Source organism: Hylobates moloch, unplaced genomic scaffold, assembly GCF_009828535.3.
Source record: "Hylobates moloch isolate HMO894 unplaced genomic scaffold, HMol_V3 SCAFFOLD_4, whole genome shotgun sequence".
Taxonomy (NCBI): Eukaryota; Metazoa; Chordata; class Mammalia; order Primates; family Hylobatidae; genus Hylobates; species Hylobates moloch.
This window is the reverse complement of record NW_026652279.1, coordinates 110,753,825-110,776,818: the sequence shown is the minus strand read 5'-3', so window position 1 is coordinate 110,776,818 and position 22,994 is coordinate 110,753,825. Positions and strand designations below refer to the sequence as shown.

Sequence of the window (22,994 nt, the reverse complement as noted above, 5' to 3'; positions counted from 1 at the left end):
ACACAAACTCACTGAATGAATTAAAAAATGTGACCCGATTATATGCTGTCTACAAGAAACTCATCTCACCTGTAAAGATACATATAGACTGAAAGTAAAGGGATGGAAAATGATAATCCATGCAAACAGAAACCAAAAGTGAGCAGGAGTAGCTACACTCAGATAAAACAGACTTTATGTCAAAAACAGTAAAAAGAGACAAAATCATTATAGAATGATAAAGGGATCAATTCAGCAAGAGGATATAACAATTCTAAACATATATGTACCCAACGCTGGAGCACCCAGAAATATAAAGCAATTATTACTAGATCTAAAGGGAGAGATAGACTCCAATAAAATAGTTGGGGACTTCAACACCCCACTCTCAGCATTAGACAGATCATCTAGACAGAAAATTAACAAAGAAACATTGTATTTAAATGGCACATTAGACCAAATGGACATAACTGACCTTTGTGAATACATTTCATCCAACAGCTACAGAAAACACATTCTTCTTTACAACACATGAAACATGAAACATTCTTTAGGGTAGACCATACGTCAGTACACAATACAGGTCTCAACAATTTTTTTTTTTTTTTGAGACAGAGTCTTGTTCTGTTGCCAGGATGGAGTGCAGTGGCACCATCTTGGCTCACTGCAACCTCTGTCTCTCAGGTTCAAGCAAGTCCCCTGCCTCAGCCTCCCGAGTAGCTGGGACTACAGGCATGCGCCACCACGCCTGGCTTATTTTTTGTATTTTAGTAGAGACGGGGCTTCACCATGTTGGCCAGGATGGTCTTGATCTCTTGCCATCGTGATCTGCCCACCTCGGCTTCCCAAAGTGCTGGGATTGGCGGTATAAGCCACCGTGCCCGGCCTCAAGAAATTTTCAAACACTGAAATTATATCATATATTTTCTAATAACTTAATAGAATAAAACTAGAAATCAATAACAAGAGGAACTCTGGAAACTGTGCAACTACCTGGAAACTAAACAACATGTTCCTGAATGACCACTGGTAGAGGGACAAATTAAGGAAGAAATAAACAAAAAATTCTTGAAACAAATTAAAATGGAAACACAAAATATTAAAACCTATGGGATACAGCAAAAGCAGTGCCAAGAGGGAAGTTTACAGCAATAAATGTCTACATAAAAAAGCTGAAAGAGTCTAAATAAACAATCTAGCAATGCACATCTCAAGAACTACAAAAGCAAGAACAAACCAAATCCAAAATTAGTGGAAGAAATAATAAAGATCAGAGCAGACAGCCAGGTGCAGTGGTGCAGATCAGAGCAGACAGCCAGGTGCAGTGGTGCACACCTATAGTCCCAGGTACTTGGGAGGCTGACGTGGGAGGATCACTTGAGCCCAGGAGTTTGAGTCCAGCTTAGGCAACATCGCAAGATGCCATCTCTAAAAAAAATAAAAAATCAGAACAGAACTAAACCACCACCTGGACTAATCAAGAGAAGAAGAAAGGAGACCCAAATAAACAAAATCAGAAGTGGGAAAGGAGACACTACAACTGATAACACAGTTACAATCATCAGAGACTATTATGGACAACCTACACCAACAAACTGAAAAATCTGAGGAAGTGGATAAATTCCTGGATACATACTACCTACCAAGATTCAATCAGAGAGAAATAGAAAATATGAACTGACCAATAACGAGTAATGAGATTGAATAAGTAATAAAGAGTCTTCAAACAAAGAAAAGTCCAGGACCAATGGCTTCACTGACAAATTCTACCAAACTTTTAAGGAACACCAATTCTCCTCAAACTATTCCAAAAACATTGAAGAGGAGGGAATTCTCTCTAACTCATTCTACAAGGACAGCATCACTCTGGTACCAAAACCAGATAAGGACACAACAAAAAAAGTACAGACCAATCCCTGATAAACATAGACACGAAATCCTCATCAAAACACTAGCAAACTGAATTCAACAGCACATTATAAAGACAATACACCATGATCAAGTGGGATTTATACCAAGGATGCAAGGATGGCTCAACATATACAAATCAATAATGTGATACACCATATCAACATAATGAAGGACAAAAATCATATGATCATCTCAAGAGATGTAGAAAAATTTTGATAAAATTCAGCATCCCTTCATAAAATCTTTCAACAAACTAGGCACTAAAGGGACATACCTCAACATAATAAAGACCACATATGACAGACCCATAGCTAACATCATACAGAAAGGGGAAAGTCTAAAAACCTTTCCTCTAAGAACTTGAACAAGACAAGGATGCCTACTTTCACCACTCCTATTCAATATGGTACTGGAAGTCCTAGCCAGAGCAACCAGCCAAGAGAAAGAAATAAAAGGTATTCAGATTAAAAAAAAAAAACAAAAAACAAAGTCAAATTGTCCCTCTTTGTAGATGACATGATCTTACATGTAGAAAAATCTGAAGACTCCATCAGAAAACTCTTGGATCTGATAAATAAATTCAGTAAGTTGCAGGATATAAAATCAAAATACAAAAATCAGCATCATTTCTATACACTAATAATGAAGTAGTTGAGAAAGAAGCCCAAAAGGCAATCACAGTTACAACAGCTACAAAAGAAAAAAAACCCTAGGAATAAATCTAACATAACCGGTGGAAAGATCTCTACAAGATAAAACTACAAAACACTGATGAAAGAAATTGAAGAGAACATAAACAAATGAAAAGACATCCATTGCTCATGTATTCGAAAAATTAATACCATTAAAATGAACATACTGTCCAAAGCAATTTATATTCAATGGAATCCCTATCAAATTACCAATGTCATTTTTCGCAGAAATATAAAAAGTGATCCAAAAATGTCTATGGAACCAAAAAATAGCCTGAATAGCCAAAGCAATCCTAAGTAAAAAGAACGAAGCTGGAGGCATCACACTACCTGACTTCAAAATATACTGCAAGACTATAGTAATCACAACAGCATGGCATTGGTATAAAAATAGACACAAGAACTAAGGAACACAATAGAGAAGCCAGAAATAAATTTATAGCCAAATGATTTTTTAACAATGGTGTCAAGAACATACACTGGGGAAAGGATACCCTTCTCAATAAATGCTGCTAGGAAAATTGGATATCTGCCTGCAGAAGAATGAAACTGGACGGTATCTCTCATCTTACATAAAAATAAACTCAAGATGGCTTACAGACTTAAATGTTTAAGACCTGAAACTATGAAATCCTGGAAGAAAATATAGAAGAAACACTTCAGGACACTGGTTTAAGCAAAGATTTTATGCTAAGACCCCCAAAGCACAGGTAACAACAAAAAAAGAAAAATAGGGAAATAAACTAAAACTTTTGCACAGCAGAGGAAACAACCAACACAGTGAAGACACAACCCTCCGAAAGGGAGAGAGTATTTGCGAACTATTCATCTAACAAAAGACTAATATCCAGAATATACAAGGAATTCAACTCAATAGGAAAAAAACAATCCCATTAAGAGTGGACAAAGGACATGAATAGACACTTCTCCAAAGACATACAAATGGCCAACAGGTATATGAAAAAATGCTCTACATAATTAGTCAGGGAAATCCAAATCAAAATTACAATGAGATCATTTTACCCTAGTTAGAATGGCTACTATTACAAAGACAAAAAAATAACAGATGCTGGTGAGGATGCAGAGAAAAAAAGCCCTTATACACTGTTGGTGGAATGTTAATTAGTACAACCAATACGGATACAAGTGTGGAGATTTCTCAAAAAATTAAAAATAGAAATTATCATACAAATGAGCAATCCCACTACTGGGTATTTTTCCAAATAGGGGAAAAATCAGTATATTGAAGAGATGTGCTTTTCCCACATTTACTGCAGCACTATTGACAAGAGCAAAAATATAGATCAACCTAAGTGTCCATCAATGGAAGAATGGATGAAGAAAATGTGGTATATATACACAACAGAATATTATTTGGGTATGTAGCTGCAAACCAGCCTATTCTCTACTTTTTTTTTTAAACTTAAAACCACGATTCCCTATTACATTTCCTTCCACCAAGTCTCTCTCCTCTCCACTTTATGGACTTCTTTCCGCTCCCCACCCCTTACCTCCCAGCTACCCTATTTCTCAAATCAAGGCCAGTAAATATGACGAAAAATAAATATGTTTCAAGGATGAAAGTACATTTTAATGAACTGGGCAGTTGCAGTAGCATCCTTAGATAGAGACCTTAATTCCTGTAGGATACGGGAGATGACTAATGCCCCCCTCGTGCTCCCTGGTCAGGCTGCAAATGGAAATAAAGCATTCCTCTTAGTAAGCAGCCATATCTAACTAGAAAATAGTCATTGACATAGTAAGAAACCTTTATGTTGATAGTTCTTTATCCCCTACTTACCCCTTAGGTAGGTTTACTTGTCTCTCTTAAGAAAAATGAATAGAACACAAGGAAATCTCAATAGAGAGGAAACAGGAAATTTTTATAACCTTATGTGACTAGATGAGAGGCTCCAGAGCAGTTTCACTTTCCTTTCTTCTCCTTGCCAGCTATGTTTTGAAAAAAGATAGCAACAAGGCTGATGGGGCCTGCGTTCTGTGCTAATTATGATCATTCAAATGATTAACTATCAGCTTTACAGTCTTCTTGGTGCTTAAATAATAACTAACCATCGACATTACCCTTTTTCATTAGAATAATCAACTTTTATATGAATATAGACAGAAAAATAATTTATTTCAAAACTGTCAATCATAAATGTCACAACTTTAGCTACTGAATCTTTCTAAGGCTTCGTGGCGTGTAATATACTTTTATTTTTTTCTTGAGACAGAGTCTCTCTCTGTCACTCAGGATGGAGTGCAATGACGCGATCTTGGCTCACTGCAACTGCCACCTCCCAGGTTCAAGCGATTCTCCTGCCTCAGCCTCCTAAGTAGCTGGGACTACAGGCACGTGCCACCACCCCTGGCTTATTTTTACTAAAGACGGGGTTTCACCGTGTTGGCCAGGCTGGTCTTGAACCCCTGACCTCAGGTGATCCACCCGCCTCAGCCTCCCAAAGTGCTGGGATTACAGGCATCAGCCACCGTGCCTGGCTGTGTGTAATATACTTTTAAACCAAGGAAAGAAATACGTAAGTTTTCAAAATATGATTATAAACATACTAACATGCAAATAAATAACACTGCTACTAAATTCATTTTACAACAGGACATGAGCTTGTACATGTAAGAATTAAATCCAGTCCTTAGAGGAGCAATGTCATACTTCATGAGTTTACAATCATGAATTGTCCATTTTTGGTCTTGGGTTCTACATACTACAACTTATATTTAATGCATTAAGAATACATGAATACTGAACCATCTATTACGGAGCCTACTGGGAAAAAAAGCTGAATGTGGCCAATAAAAGTGATTATTCTGAAGGAGGGTAGACAAAATGTGTACCAAGCTACCTTTGGACCATTTACATTGAAATCACTATCATTAGCCAACTTAAAGATTGAGAATAAAAGTGTGAAGAAGGAAAAATAGAGCAAAATTAGTAATAAGCTCTTTATAATAAACCATTAATTTATACAATGGGAGAAAGCAAAACAACAAATACCTACACATATACACTTTTGTATTTCCCATCTTTTCCAGTACTTGAGATCAGAACTTCATAACCATAGAGCTCTGGTACAGTACTTTCATCTGTTTCACCATTAATGAGGCTGGAAGGTGGTGACCAGGTAAGTACTACTGTCCTTGCCTGGATGTCGGAGGCCTGTAAAAATACAATATTTAAAAGTTCTTTAAAACAACTGTAATGTATACAATGAGCAGTGAAATATCTAATGAGGTTTCAAGATTAAATAAAATGTATCTGCTTATACAGATAAAATGGCTCACAAATATAAACCTGCCCATTGCAAATAATTTGTTGTGGGTTCCACAACAAATGAGATGGGTTCCACAAAAGTTTAAAAACCAGGCCATTCAAAACTGTTAGCATAGACACCATACATAGTCAAAAGAAAAAAAATGGGATTAAAAAGACCATTGTAACATGTTTAAAACGGTTCATTTCCTCAGCTTAGAAAATGTTTTTACAACAGGAAGATGACAAAAACTCAAGAGAAAAATGAGCAAAGGACATCGACATCCAAAGATACATAAATACAAATAGACAACATATAAAATGATGTAGGTGTGAAACTGCATTCATAAATACATGCAAATTAAAACAAAATTAAAAAGCTAATACTATCTAGTGTTAAAAACTTGGAGAAATGGCACTCTCTAAGTGTGGTATCAGTATATGTAAGTTCAATCCTTGTGTATAGCAACTAGTGAATCATTACAAAATGTTAAGATGTGTTTACTTTTTGATTCAGAAATTCTACATCCAGGAATTTTTTTTCAGGGTAATATCCTATAAACTTAACATGTATACAAATACACACACTTAAGAATGTTCATTGCAGCATTATTAATGGCAAAAAACTAGAACTACAGGGCACTGACTACCTAAATGATAGTACATAACACAGCCTATGAACACATCATTCTGCGAGTGTTCAAAAAAGAACATGAGGTGGTCATACATGTGCTAATATCTGAAGATTTCCTCAATATACAGGTGCTACGTAATAGGAGAAAAAAGTGAAGCTGGAAAGCAGTACATATACTGTGATTGCAGTTGAGTTAACTTTTATAAAACTCCACAAAAATGTCTGAAAATGTACTGTACAAATGTACCAATTGTTATCTTTGGGGATTTTGTGTATGTGTGGTGAGATGCAGAGAAAGTTGTGACAGAAAAAAACATGTGGTTTCAATTATGTTTTATATATTTTTATACTACTGGAATAATTTTATGAGTACAAGTTACTTTTGTAAGACAAGCCTAATAAAGCGAAAAAAATCTAGAGATTAGATAAGGTTTACAGATTGGTAAGAAAGGTACCAGATTATATGTAGGCATTTATATAAAAGCTTGCTTTAAAATTATATATGTTTAACAACTACCTCAGCATTTCTAAAACCAAACTAACAACCACTAGGATGATAATTACTCCTATCTTGAATTAAAGTAAAATAAGTAATCTCCATAAAATTATAACATTCTGTCCTTTTCAAAGTTCTCGAAGTCTGAATAAAAAAAGCTATTACTATATTTATTTTGCTTCTGTTAAATCACAGGAAATGTAACACTGTATTCACTGTAATACTGTCTTAAAGTCTTGGTACTGTGTTTCATTTACAATGAACTTAAAAATGATTCCTTGTATGATCCAGTATACAGCTGGCTATTAACCTGAAACTGAGCAGGTTTTTTTTTCTTTTTTAAAGCAAACTGCTACTATACATGTATGTATACCCATAAGTGTCTCTTGATTTTATGGGATGATAATAGTTGTGTTAAACTTTGAGAACGTAAATAGGACTATGAAGGTGGGTCAGTCAAAAGCATTAACTGGCATCTACTTTATTATTATTATTATTATTATTATTAGTAGTAGTAGTAGTAGTAGTAGTAGTAGTAGTAGTAGTAGTAATAGTAGTAGTAGTAGTAGTAGTAGTAAAGATGGGGTCTTGCTATGTTGCCCAGGATGGTCTTGAGCTCCTGGCCTCAAGCCACCCTCCCGCCTCAGCCTCCCAAAGTGTTGGAATTACAGGTGTGAGTCCCTATGCCCAGCCTGGCACCTACTTTATGAAGCTTGCTTTATCAGGATCTGTGGGGAGTACAGACAGTAGAGAAAATATTAAATAGGGAAGCACAAGATGTGTCACTAATTTGCCTGGTGATACTGAAGTCTCACCCTCTTAGGGTTCTAGGCCTCATCAACAAAATGAGTGGCTGAGTGAAATGAACTGTTTACCAGAGTTACACAAATAAAGTATTTTTAAAAGTCTTTTATTTGGAAATAAATTTAGGTTTAAAGAAAAGTTGGGAAGACAGTATAGAATCCCTGTCTATCCTTTACCCAGCTTCCCCTAATGCATCCTATATAACCATGCATTTTTGTCAAAACTAAGAAATTAATATTGGTAAATACTATTAACTAAGCTTTTAACTATACTTTTAACTAAACAGACTTCCAGAATACTATGTTGAATTTAGCAAACATAGTTTTAAAAATAAATTTAAAAAATTTTAAAATGCGAATTTCAACTTAGAAGATATTATTATTTTTTTTTATTGAGACAGGGTCTTACTATTGTTGCTTGGGCTGGTTGCGAACTCCTACGCTCAAGCGATCCTCCTGCCGCGGCCTCCTAAAGTATTGGGATTAGAGGCGTGAGCCACTGCACTGGTCCAATTTCAACTTTTTCAATTTCTGCTTTTCCAGAAAATCTTCTAGTACTAACTCATTCTATTAAAAAGATATCTTGTGGCTGGGCGCAGGGGCTCATGCCTGTAATTCCAGCACTTTGGGAGGCCGAGGTGGGCAGATCACTTGAGGTTAAGAGTTCAAGACCAGCCTGGCCAATATGGTGGAACCCTATCTCTACTAAAAATACAAAAATTATCTGGGCATGGTGGTGCATGCCTGTAATCCCAGCTACTCAGGAGACTGAGACCCAAGAATCACTTGAATCCGGGAGGCAGAGGTTGCAGCAAGCTGAAATCATGCCACTGCACTCCAGCCCTCCAGCCTGGGTGAAAGGGCAAGACTCTGTCTCAAAAAAAAAAAAAAAAAAAAAGATATCTTATTACTTGCACATATATGTTAAGTCACAGAAAGAGTGACTACATTGGGATAAGATGTGGAAAACTTCATAAGTGAATTTTGAGTTGAATTTTAAAGAACTTGGATGAGATAAAATTTGGTAGAAAGAGGTGGGTAATTAATACAGGAATGAGTATTTATATTCCAAAGCTTATAACTGAAATCTGGTAGTCCAAGGCATGGTCATATGTATTTTAAAAATCTTCTAAAAATGCTATTTTCTGTTGCTGGTTTCAGATGAATTATAAGGAGTTGCACAGAAGAAAAAGAGATGGACTCCCACACAGATACCACAAAATTCCTGTGTGAAGACTGAGGTAGTAATTGTGTGTGTATGTGGAGTGGTAGGGGACAGTGGGGAGAGTGGATCCTATAAACTTATAGTGAAATAATAAAGCTTGGAGTACTAATCTGGCATGGGAAGAATGAAAGGTAAAGAAGAAATGTAAGATGATACTGTAACCCAGGAAAACCTGGATGGGTAAGTGTTTACTGATGGAAACAATGAAAGGAAACAGAAACAAAAGAGATCTAACCCAATTCCTTCATTTTAGAGAAATGAAGAACGTGATAAAATAGTATAGACAAGCAGAGTAAGAATTTGGTTTTCTAAAGTTGCTAGTGAAACATTCAAACTTGGGTATTCTTTAGCGTGCCTCAGGAGATATAGTTCTACAGGAACAGATGAGTAATTAGGATTGAAAATACAGATTTGGAAGTAATTTGAACTCTATTTGTATGCTAACGTTAGAAGTAAAATTTGCTTTTATATCCATATCACTTGATTCTTACAACTACCACCTAAAGTAGGCAAAATAGGCTTAACTATCTTCATTTTATGAAAGGAGCATATTCAGAAAGATTAAGTAACTTGTCTGAGGTCACAGAACCATTGACTAGGACCTGAATAATTCAGTTCTTTTCCTACTACTCAATGATCCCATTCTGAATCCACTTGTAGGTTGTAGCTGAAAATAGATATGACTGTGTAAAAATCTAAGAACTGATAAAAATGGTAACAGGAAAAAATGAACATAGCTCTTTTAGAAAGGGCTAGATTATGTACGATATATTTTTTGAGGCAGATTGTGATCCTTGTAAGGTAGTCATCAAAATTACCCTTGAGAAAAACTGTCCATTGGGTTAAATTAAGTACATATCTAGGAAGCTAAACTGTTAAAAGAGTTCAAAGCCATATATATTGTATGAATTTTGACAAAGACTGTAGAAGAAAGAAATGAGAGTATCTAATTTCTGGATTTCCAGAAATATTAAAGTAGAATACACATAAATGTTTGATCCTTGTCTAGATAAGGGCATCAGGAGGTGAGAGAATAATTCTGAAGATAACTCAAAGGCTGAGCCTAAGGAAATTTGGAGTTAGATAGTACTTCTAGTAACCACCAAAAGGTAAAGGGAAGGGGTAATGATTCTGAAAGCAAAAAGGTATGAGTAAAAGGCATGACACATTTAATTTTAAGCATTACTGAAATAAAAGGAAATGAAATCCACTGAAATAAATGTCAGTAGATTTTCATAGAAATGAGACTGAGAACAATTTCAAAGAAGAACAAATGAAAAGACAACACTTTCAATATAATTAATTATTTCATGCATGTGAGGGTATACAATACCATTATTTTCCATTTTCTGAAAGAAGAAACATTCACAAAGGTCAAGTGACTTGTCATGGGTCACTCAACTCCTAAGTACACAGCTGAGACTGTGAGACTCATGCATGTACCACATTCTCCCCTACACACTGCACTCTGGTCACATGAGTGGGCTTTTCTCTTCTTTCCTTTTTTTTTTTTTTGTTCCTCAAATGTGCCATGTCCAGTGCTTTTCAAATGCTGCTCAGTTTGCAATAATACTCTTCCCACACTTTCCACCCCTGTCCTCAATGCCCAACCACTACTTTTCCTTCAAATATCAGTATAATAATCCTTCCTTAGGAAAACTTCCCTGATTCCCTGTCAAGGTTTAGTCCTCTTATCACACACTCTGATTGCTCTCTATCTTTTTGTTCTGGCACTTCACGGTTACAATTTAACATTCATTGTGTAATGCTTAGTTTACTAAACTAAGCCTTGTGGCAGAGCCCGTGTCTATCCTTTGCTTTCCATTCTATCTCCAGCTTTAGAACAGCATCTGTCACTTTGTAAGTGGTCAAATATTTATAGAATGAAAAAGTGAATGAACACATTTAATTTAGCGCTCTAAATGAACTAGAGCATGCAAAAACAACCAAACACACAAAAACAAGCAAGCAAAAACCCTGACCTGCACTTTGTAGCTCACAATTAATTTAATCAAAGAGAAACTGGCATTCAAACTACAAACATAAACTAAAACAAAGCAAATAAAACCATCAGCATTACTTTATGATACAGGACTCACTATCTTATTAAATTACATTTCTTCCTAATGTTGAGTAAGAAAGTCTTTCAATTGGGTTTAAGATTTACTTTTTGTGTCTGTAAATTATATATATATATATATTTATTTATTTATTTATAAACAGGTTCTTGCTCTGTCACCCAGGCTGGAGTGAAAAGGCACAATCTTAGTTCACTGCAGCATTGAACTCCTAGGCTCAAGGGATCCTCCCATCTCAGCATCCCAAGTATCTGGGACTACAGGTGTGTGCCCCCTTGTCTGTAGTATCTGTATTTGTTTTTTGTAGAGACAAGGTCTCAATATATTACTCAGGCTAGTCTCAAACTCCTGGCCTCAAGTGATCCTCTTGTCTTGGTTTTCCAAAGGACTGGGAAAGTGTGAGCCACTGCACCTGGCCTGAAAATTATACTTTTAATATATACTACAAGTAAATGCTACTAGCATTAGCTATTAAATCACTCAAACATCAATCTTATTAAGGCTACTAAATTCTTTTTCTAGTAAACCTAGTGATATACACTCGGGGTCTTAGAAGGATACTGCCTAAATTTCAGTCATAGCTCTACTACTACTAATAGAAACTCACTGTTGCTTCAGTTTCCTCATTTGTAAAACAGGGAAAATAGTACATATATGGTTGTCACCGGTATTAAATAATGCACATGTGCATTCCAAGCACTCTGAACAGAGACTGATGCTAATCGATTTGTGTTAGCCATTACTATGAAATAATTCTGTGTAAATTTACATTTATTTATACATATATGCTCTATTCTCAAGAGAAAACAGATTCGAATAAAGAAGGCTAGAGCAACCAAATCTATTATTTGGGAGTTGTGAGAAAAAGTGGGACCATAGTAGTCTGTTAGATAAGGAACTGGCTTACTCAAACATCCTGAAACATGGCAAGATAAGCTTAAAAAGCCTTTATGGAGATGGTACTAAGAATAATAACTTTTCTAATTTGTTTTCTTAGAAAAACAAAGTATTTTTGGGGGTAACTTAGCATAAAACATTTTACCATGGATGTTTCTGAGAGTTGGGAAAGAGTAGTTTGTTTTATGAACCAAAAAATATTCTTATCAATCTTAAATTGCCTTATTCTGGCTGAAAAAGTCCTATGGCCTACTTCTTCCACCACATCTTTCTCCCCTTCACTATACTCCAGTGATAAGGGTTCTTTCCATCTGTCCAACTCCCCATACTTACTTACACCTGTTCTCCCTCTCCCATTCCTTCCACTTTTGCACTTTTTCTCACTTGTCAGAGAAAGCTTCCCTGATCGCTCTATTTAACCTAACAACCTCTCCTACTAATCTCATCATATCATTCCTATTTCTACAATAGCAATCTTTACTATCACACAGAATTCTGTTTGTGCATTTGTTTTTTATTTATTGGCATACAGTAAGGGATCAATAAATATTTGATGAATGAATGACAAAACTATGTAGCTCTTCAAAGAATCAGGTAATGACATAGAAAGATAGCTAAGGCACACAATAGTGAGTGAAAAAAGCTTGTCACAGAATACAGTATGATCCTATTTTCAAAAAAAGTTAAAAGAAAAAAACTACATTTTGGTGGATGAACATCTTATGCCAATATACTAAATATAAACATCAATAAAATACATAAGATACTTACCACTGGTTTGACAATGTTGGAAAGAAGTGCTTCAAATGCTTTAGTTTCTTCATCTTTTTCTTAAAAAAATAAAACATTTGAATATTTAAAAAGAAGAACTTAGATACAATCCCTTCTTCTCCCTAAATGTGTATTCTGAAACTAGGTTGGTATTTGAGACTTTTATTTTCTAGTTTTTATTCCTTTGTTCATACTGAGCAGTTTGTGGCCCTTCAGCATTTATCTACTTTAGTTTTTATTTCTATGTTAACTGTGACTACTAATTATAACACCACTATACATAGATATATCTATATGTATTTAGCCATAGCTATATCTATCTGAACCAAATTTTTCTTATATAAAGTATAGTTTTATTCACGGTTGTAAGAATATTCTCTCTGGAAAGTTCTCATTTGTCAATCTCATACCTCTTAATAAAGTTAACTATTTTTTCATGACATGCCTTAGTTATGGTTTCCCAAATTGGAAATATAATTGGCTTGACTGCAACTTATAGTCACCACTGATAGGCAAAAACTTTAATTCTTCTGAAACAGCAGTGCCGAAAACGATGATCAGGAGGTCTCAAATAAATGGGAGAACATTTATGTAAATGTTGTTAATATACAAGTCATGAACAGTTGAGGCATTATTTGAAATTTGTTGGTGACGAATAGAAATTTTAAGGAAAAGGAAGGTAGGAAGAGTTAACATGGCTTACATTTTGATATTTCCCTCAAAGTTGGAAGCATTTTAGTTCCTAGTCATATATTAATTACCTACACTATTTCATAATAAAAATCAATTTAGATAAGCATATTCAAGGACTGATAGAGTTGTGGTTACTGGTGCTTGTGAAATGACATGTTGGTATGGTTCACAGTCATTTCTGATGAAACCTTTAAAACCTGACATGGTCTACCATGCATATCTATGTATTTCTACATACGCTTATCTACGTCAAACAGATAATAGTATTAAGGAAACCTAAAAGAACATACATATAGAAACCACATTAATCAAAGTAAGCAGTAGTTAGAAGCTTAACATTACAATCAAGAGTACTGGGTACTAACTCCACAACTGTAGGCATGTGAAAGACAGGCTGTTAACCCAGCTATATTTTACCTTACAGAGATTGATTCAAGTATATACAAATAATAGTGCTCAAAGTTCATATAGTAGGCTCAAGCCTGTAATCTCAGCATACTGGAAAGTCAAGGTAGGTGGATTGCTTGAGCCTAGGAGTTGGAGACCGGCCTGGCCAAGATAGTGAAACCCCATCTCTACTAAAAATACAAAAAGTAGTTGGGCGTGGTGGCATGCGCCTGTAGTCCCAGCTACTCAGGATGAGGCACAAGAATCACTTCAACACAGGAGGCAGAGGTTGCAGTGAGCTGATATTGCGCCACTGCATTCCAGCCTGGGTGACAGAGCTCAAAAACAAACAAACAAACAAAAACCAATAAAACAAGGTTCATAGAGTAGAAGTCAGAGGTTAGGGGAAGGATCCAAGAGTAACAAGGAGAGTTTAGGAGAAAAGAACTTTTGAAGAAAGAAATGAAAAATACTCTATCCTAATTATAGAGTATATAGAGAGATTGGTAAATGATATAACTACTTGCTATCAAGGTTTTATTCAAAAAGAAGGTGGGAGAAATAACAAGTTTTGATAGGTTGGGAACGGTGGCTCAGGCCTGTAATTGCAGCACTTTGAGAGGCCAAGATGGGAGGATCGCTTGAGCCCAGGAGTTCGAGACCAGCATGGGCAAAACAGCAAGACCCTGTCTCTACTAAAAATTAAAAATTAGCTGGGTGTGGTGGTGCATGCCTGTAGTTTTCAGCTGCAGTGATCTATGATCGTGCCACTCCAGCCTGGGTGACAGAGCAAGACTCTGTCTCAAAAAAAAAAAAAAAAAAAAAAAAAGTTTTGATTAAAAATCAGCAGCATAGCATTATCAAAGGCCCAGAATCAGAAGAAAGGAATTTGGATTAATGTTATCTGAGTTTTTCTATCAAATAGAAATTTCAGTCAGTAAAATTTATGATACAGATGAAATTACTAATTGAGGTTTTCCAAACTGTCAAAAGCAGCAGCCTGTAACAGTCTATTTGGACCATGACAAAATGACTGAAAGGTTAGAATATACTTTTAGTAGGTTAAATCACGAGAGTAGCATCAATGAGAACAGTTCAGTACTTCAAACAGTTACCTTCAATTTCTGTATCAACTTGTGTACCACCTTTCCCCTTCCCAGACTTGATTTTTGCTGATCCTGTATTTATACCACCAGCATTCTGTCCTTTTATAAGTCCATTATGTTCATTAATGGGAGAAGGGCATTTTTGGGGTGATGATGGTGGACTGCTCATTTTATCTTTCTGTGTTCCCTGGCGATCCTTCAATTTTTTCTGCAAACGTTCGTATGTTTTACTAGATCGTTCATCTCTAAAGTTGGACCTTCCATGTGTAGAGTGAGCATCTAGGAGGAAATAAAAACGAAATGTTAAGAAGATCACTTTCTCCAAATAAGTTTATGCCATGAAAAAAGAACACAAAATAAATCTATCATATAAAACTTTTATTAAAAATTTAAAATAATTTTGCATAACAAAGCAACCTTTGTGTCTCCATGAACTATTAGAACCAAGCTTTGTGATTTATGCTAATTATATATATATATCTCTCGAGTAAATTTACAGAGAGATTTCTTTCCTTCTTCTGTTCTCAACTAATTATTAATCTCCATAGAAACAGCTTGGTGGTAACTTATGATTATTGTAGGTGAGGAATGAGACTTGAACTGAGCAGTCCACAGTTCTTTTTCTTTTCCTCTTTAGTAACTCTTACTTTTCACATCTTTTTGAACCTTAAACACATAAAATAGGTAAAAAGAAAATCACTGCCTGCCTAAATTCCCTTATGACTCAAAAAAGCAAATCAACACTGAAAAAAAAGTTAGCAAAAAGAAATGATTTAGATTGTTTAACAATAACAATCTACATATAATGTATCTTCAGATACTATAAACTCAAGGTTGTGATTTAGAAGAATCTACTCATTCTAATAAAAGTCACATAGGAACATAATTAAGTCATTATGCTCAATAAATATTAATTCAATTGTCCCCAGAGTTTTTTAAATTTAAGATTTGTGATGAGAAAAATATTTTTAAAAAGCCTCAGTAAAAAGTTTTAATTTAGCAGTGCCTTAAGAAAATTAGTATAGTAATTTTGAAATGAGTATTATAAGGATATGTACAATAACATTAGAATGAATGTGGACCTCTACCTCACACCATATACAAAAATTAATTCAAATGAATCAATGACCCAAATGTAAGAGATTAAACTATAGAACTCTTAGAAGGAAACACATCTCTATGACCTTGGATTTGGCAATAGTTTCTTAGACGAGACACCAAAAACACAAGCAATCAAAGAAAAAATTAGATTTCATCAGAATTAAAAACTTTTCTGCACCAAAGGATACCACAAGGAAAGTGAAAAAACAACAAGGGAGGAAATCATATATCTGATAAGGAACTTGTATCCAGAATATATACACTCTTACCTTTCAACAATAAAAAGACAAATACCCCACCCATTTAAAAAATGGGTGAAGAATTCAAATAGACATTTCTCCAAATAAAATATATGAACAGGGCTGGGTGCAGTGGCTCACGCCTGTATTCCCAGCACTTTGGGAGGCTGAAGCAGGTGGATCACAAGGTCAGGAGTTCAAGACTGGCCTGGCCAAGATGGTGAAACCCCATCTCTACTAAAAATACAAAAAATTAGCTGGGTGGGGTGGCGCGCACCTGTAATCCCAGCTACTTGCGAGGCTGAGGCAGGAGAATCGTTTGAACCTGCGAGGCAGAGGTTGCAGTGAGGCAAGATCATGTCATTGCACCCCAGCTTGGGCAATAAGAGTGAAACTCCATCTCAAAAAAAAAAAAAAAAAGGAAAAGAAAATATACACATGGCCAATAAGCACATGAAAAGATGATCAACATTAGTAGCATTAGGGAAAAGCAAATCAAAACCATAATGAGAGAGAAATTTACTCAGGATGCCTATAATCAAAAGACAGACAATAACAAGTTTTGGCAAAGAAACTGGAACCCTCGTACATTGCTGGTAGGAATGTAAAATGGTGTAGTCACTGTGGAAAATTAATATAGAGTTAACATATGACCCAGCAATTCCACTCCGAAGCACATACCTGGGAGAAGTGAAAATATGTCAACACAAAAACTTGTACACAAATGGTCACAGCAGTATTATTCACAGATAAAAAGTGAAAACAGGCCAGGCGCGGTGGCTCACGCTTGTAATCCCAGCACTTTGGGAGGCCGAGGCGGGCGGATCACGAGGTCAGGAGATCGAGACCATGGTGAAACCCCGTCTCTACTAAACATACAAAAAAATTAGCCGGGCGTGGTGGCGGGCGCCTGTAGTCCCAGCTACTCGGAGAGGCTGAGGCAGAAGAATGGCGTGAACCCGGGAGGCGGAGCTTGCAGTGAGCCGAGATTGCACCACTGCACTCCAGCCTGGGCGACAGAGCGAGACTCTGTCTCAAAAAAAAAAAAAAAAAAAAAGTGAAAACAACCCAAAGGTCCATCAGCTAATGAGTGATAAAATGTTGTATATCTACAGAATGCAATATTATTGCAGCCATAAAAAGGAATGAAGTACTATTATATGTGAGAACATGAACTTTGAAAACATGACATTAAGTGAAAAAAAACTAGACACAAAAGTCTACATACTGTATGAACATTTTAATGAAATTTTTATATGAAATATGTGTATTTATATGAAGTCTAGAATAGGCAAACCCATACAGACAGAAAGTAGATTATGGGATGTGAAGAAACAGAGAGTTGGGGCTGACTGTTAATATGTACAGTTTCTTTTTTGGGATGATAGAAATGTTCTGGAATTAGACAGCGTTAGTTAATACAGTACATACTGAATAGAGAAAACATTGAATTGCATATATTGCACAATACAGTAAATATATTAAAAACCACTGAAGTGTAAAATGATGAACTGTTAAGTTATCTAAATTATATCTCGACAAAAAGCTAAGAAATATAGCAACTGCAATCAATTAGATCAATTAGTACATACTTTAAAATGCTTTATCTATTATTCAAAATAATAAAGCCACCATGGAGGAGAAAAGAGAATATATTATGCTAGAAAGAGAAGGAACTTAATCATTGAATAGATCTGAGAGGGTTAAAATTCTGAGCAATTAACTAGCAGTGTGGCCTTGCAGAAATTACTTAACATTTGTGAGCCTCAGTTTCCTCATTTGAATTTTGCAGAATTTTATTGAAGATTAAGTGAGATAATACATGTGTGAGCATAGTGCCCAGCAAGGTTCAGGCTCACTAATGGTACTGCTAATAGTGAAATGCTGGATCAGATTCCACTTTGAGAATCCATATGAATTGTGCATGGAAAGGGCATCATGGAGGTATAGCTATTGGTTAGAAAACCAGTACTGTCAGTAATTAGCATCTAGTGGTAGAATCTCTGGCTTATAACTTCAGGTACAATATGACTCCTCCCTTTTACCACTGGGTAGCTAATTTGTGGATTTGTGCCCTTCACTTTCCTTCACATCAATGTAGATCACATCCATGTATTCTAATGCATATCCCTACAGAATAACAAGGGGTTTTAACAATGCAAAATAGTAATAATTGTAATACTAGTTTTTTCTTATAGTTTTCTCAGATTATAAGAAAAAATTAATATTTTTAAAACTAAGTCATAATTAGCAGTAAACCAAAATAGGATGAGACTAATCTGCAGTATAAACTTCTGATACTCAAAAGTATGTTCCTTGGAGCGCAGCATGAACATCTCCTAGGGGCTTGTCAGAAATGCAGAATCTCAAGCACTACCCAGAGCTACTGAACCAATTTGCATTACTTAGGCAATAGAAATAAGTCTGACAAATACATATGATATGTACAATATATCCACTATTTACAGGCTGTGTTGTGTAATTTCAATTTTGTATTTGAAGTTATCTCTTCTGCAAATGTACTGAGCATAAGTGACAGGCAATGCTAAGTGCAGGGAAACAACAGTGATTAAAACAGATTCAGTTCTTAGGGAGTTGATAGTCAAATAAGGGAGACAGCCATACAAATACACAATGACAAAAAAGAAATTGTGTTAAGTTCTGTGAAAGATACAAACAAAGTTCAGTGCTAGAGACTGACAAGGTAAGATCAGGAAGGTCTCTGAAAACTGAAATCTAAAGGTTAAAGGAAATTTACAGAAAAGGCAGAGAGAACACCATATACACAGGGACCGAGACAAGAAAGAACTTGGAGGTTTTGAAAAACTGGGGGGAAGCAATGGGACAAGGAAGTCAGGGGCCACAGGGCAGAACATTGCAAGAGCAGTTTGCAACCAGAGCTAATTTTGGTTCCTAGGGATCATTTGGAAATGTCTGGAGGTATTTTTAGATGTCAGAATATTTAAAATGTTGTATTGGAGTTGTGTGCTACAACTGTGCTACACAATGGCAGTTAGTGGGTAGAGGCCAGGGATGCCTTTAAACATCCTACAATGAAGAGTTTTGTCCTCTACAATGAAGACTTATCCATCCTAAAACATCAATAGTGGCATGTTTGAGAAACCCTAGTTTAGGGGAAGGGTTTAGGATTTTATTCTAATTGCAATGGGAAATCACTGAAATAGTTTAAACAGAACAGTATGATTAATATTTGAAAATAATTACTGTGGCTGAGAATTGATTATTGGGGGCAAGAATGGAAACAAAACCAACTGGAAGGCCATTGTTGCAGTTGTCCTGGCAAGAGCTGATGGTGGATGGATTTGAGTGGCAGTGGGGAAGTAGTAAAAAAAAAATTCAGAAAATTCTGAAAATAAAACTGATACTAATTGATGTAAGGGTTGGAAAAGGAGAAATCAAATTTGACCATCTGGCTTTCATTTGAGCAAACTAAGTGGCTAGTGGCCCACCTACTGAGATGAAGGGACAGAAAAAAAGCAAGTTGTGGGGGTCCACATTTGACATTTCTGTTTAGAAATATTCTGAAATGCATGAGACATCCATGTGAAGTTATCGAGAAGGCAGTCAGGAATAAGTCTGGCACTGTTTAAGGCAGTGTTTAAAGCTATGGGACATAATAAGGTATTATTTTGTGTTTATGTTTGGTAGCCTACATATTTATTAACTTTATTTATTAACTTTCCCCAAATTTATTAACTCCCTAAGGGCAGAGGTTATGGCTTATCCTGTTTTTTCAATCCCTCACAGAGCTTAGCAACTTTGTGTAGTGGCATCACAGCTGATAGGATTTAACAATGACATGGTTATTCCTGGCTGAAAATTTTCTCAGTGCCTAGATTGCAGGCCAGAGGAAAAGACCTCTTATTTGAATGTGGCACCACTAAGTAGTGCTGCATGATATAAGTTACTTCCCTTCTTTGATTTTTCTGTTTACTCACCTGCCTTGAAGGGTGATCATGAGGATGAAGCACCTAATATAGTACTTGAGTAAAAGAAAAATGCCTGTTATATCATTACCATTTGCTGTTTTTTTCATGTGATATGATAATGGCATCTATTATATCCAAGCGAAGAATATCCAACTCAATAACAGTGGAATACTTTTAGATGTCTTACCTACATCTCCATAGACTTGTGAAGACTGATACTGTGGCATATACTGTGTTGTCATGTCTCCAGCTCCAGTCACGGGTGAGTACATATGACGTGGTGGAGGGGGCATCATGGTTGGGACAGGAATGAAACCAGGCAGAGGAGGATGTGGAGAACGGTGGAGAACTGTGTGACCACCAGGGTGAAACTCTGGTGCCTGAGGGACCACGACAACTCTTCGAACACCATTGTCTTCAATAACCTACAAAATGAACATTAGATTAAAATTTCTTCCATAGAATATAAGCAATTCTTTTAAAAATGTTAAGAGTAGGGTGGGCATGGTAGCTCATGCCTCTAATCCCAGCACTTTGGGAGGCTGAGGCAGGTGGATCACCTAGGGTCAGGAGTTCGAGAACAGCCTGGCCAACATGGCGAAACCCCGTCTCTACTAAAAATACAAAAATTAGCTGGGCATGGTGGCCCATGCCTGTAATCCCAGCTACTCGGGAGGCTGAGGCAGGAGAACTGCTTGAACCTGGGAGGTGGAGGTTGCAGTGAGCCGAGATAGCGCCATTGCACTCTAGCCTGGGCAACAGAGCAAGACTCTGTCTCGAAAATAAAATAAAATAAAAATGTTAGAGTAAGAATTTTTACACCATTAGAAATTTAAAAAATTTGGAGAATCAACATAAAAAGAACTTATTAAATATACTGGTACATATAAATTAGCACTAAACAAAATGAAGAATTAGTTTTTGTTATACAATTCAATATAAATCTTAAAACACTAATTAGACAAGCTAAAGAGTAACCTAATACGTTATGATACTAGATATTTATCCTGTGTGTTATGTGCATTTCCTGATGGAGTAATTTTGGTTTAGACACAAGAGGTTCAGGAATCAATTTCCTTTTCTATATAATGACTGGGAGTGGGGGAAAACAAGTTGTGGAAAGACCAAATAGAAAACAAAACAACTGGATCCAGACTCAATCAGATAATCAATGACATGTTAGAATTTAGATGTAAAATTCTTATGACCATGACCAGGACAATTTTAACCGCTGATCATTTAAAGGGACACAAATACTGAATATTACTATATTAACTCCTAGTTAGGAAAAGTATCTGTGGCTTTGAGGCTTAGAAATTACAAACTAAAAAAAAAAACCAGGAATTACACCGTGGGGATAAATTTTTTTAAATGATAAGACTCACTCCTCTTTGAACCTTACTAGAGCTGCAAAGACACACAGGAAACCCTAAAAAATTAAAGGACTTTATCTTAAAATTAGAAATCCCTCACTAAAATAGGGCCCTTATTCTTTTAGACTTATATGGTAACTATTAAGGTATAACAAATGGCTAATACCTTCCTCAGGAAACAGAAAATGATCATAATGTTAAGTGCTAATTTAAAGGCAAATCCTAATTTTCAGAAAGGCAAAGTTTTATTGTGCTTAAGGATAGCAAATTATTTTATAAATATATGTGCTTGGTAGGTATAGGTATACTAGAAAACACACTTATCTGGGTATAGATAAGCCTAAATTACAAACATTAATTAGATTATTAAACTATCCTTACCTACTGGAGTGTGACATGACTCTTCTAACAGGGGACTAGAAGACCAAATGAATTAACTGTTTTTAATATGCTGGGTCTAGAACCATAATGCCTTGTTTTCAGCAAAATGGATGCCTCAGACACCTTTCTCCCTATTTAACTCAGTTCTGAATTTAAGTCTCAAGCAAGCATATATGATTGATGGGAACTAAATAATATCTAGAACCCTACCTGAAGGCAATCTGGGAACTGCTGATAGCTTTTGAGCTTCTACCCTACAGGAAGGAACATTGGAAGAAGTTTGAAATGGATTTTAAGTGAGCCAAATCACAGTATCTGTCACAATACCCCTTTTACCTTTATCACTCTCCAATTCACAAATCTTAAAAAACGGAGCCATTTCCAAGAGGCTTGTACTTCATATTCATTCAACCTGGTTCCAAACTACCTTCTAAGTTGTATCGTTCTTTTGCAACAAACCCTGAACCATTAACCGCAGTCAGGCTGGTATAAAAAAAAACCTGTCTTCACAGTGACTATACATTTCTATACCCTGTACTTTTATTTATGCAATTTTTCTTCTTCACTTTGCTTCCCTTTAATCCATAATAATCTTGTCTATCCTTCCAATTCTAGCTCTAACTTTACCTCCTCCACTCATTTAAAACATTATTTTTCAGCAAAACAAACTGATAATTCAAAGAGGGAAAAACTTCAGAATGATATATTAAATATTTGTGGGGAACCCACACTAACAGGGGCAGACAAACACAACAAGTAAGTTACTTAGCATGTTGCAAGGTGATAAATACTATGGAAAAGGCATAGCAGGTAAGGGCTATTAGAAGTGTTGTGAGAGCCGGGCGCGGTGGCTCACGCTTGTAATCCCAGCACTTTGGGAGGCCGAGGCGGGCGGATCACGAGGTCAGGAGATCGAGACCACGGTGAAACCCCGTCTCTACTAAAAATACAAAAAAAAAATTAGCCGGGCGTGGTGGTGGGCGCCTGTAGTCCCAGCTACTCGGAGAGGC

The 22,994-nt window shown here is 36.0% G+C and overlaps 1 protein-coding gene across 4 annotated transcripts in view; it reads right to left on the bottom strand.

Moving 5' to 3' along the window:
* FNDC3A (fibronectin type III domain containing 3A) overlaps positions 1-22,994 on the bottom strand; it is a 220,146-nt gene that overhangs the window by 52,143 nt on the left and 145,009 nt on the right. For 3 of the 4 annotated variants that reach the window (XM_032150879.2, XM_032150880.2, XM_032150881.3), the window contains 4 exons: positions 20,418-20,655; positions 14,950-15,219; positions 12,755-12,813; positions 5,600-5,757 (listed from right to left, as the gene is read on the bottom strand). In XM_032150879.2, the coding sequence (XP_032006770.1) occupies positions 5,600-5,757; positions 12,755-12,813; positions 14,950-15,219; positions 20,418-20,655 (725 nt within the window). Of the gene's footprint in view, positions 1-5,599; positions 5,758-12,754; positions 12,814-14,949; positions 15,220-20,417; positions 20,656-22,194; positions 22,238-22,994 lie in introns of those variants that run through there. The other variant, XM_058437881.1, reaches the window with a different exon arrangement.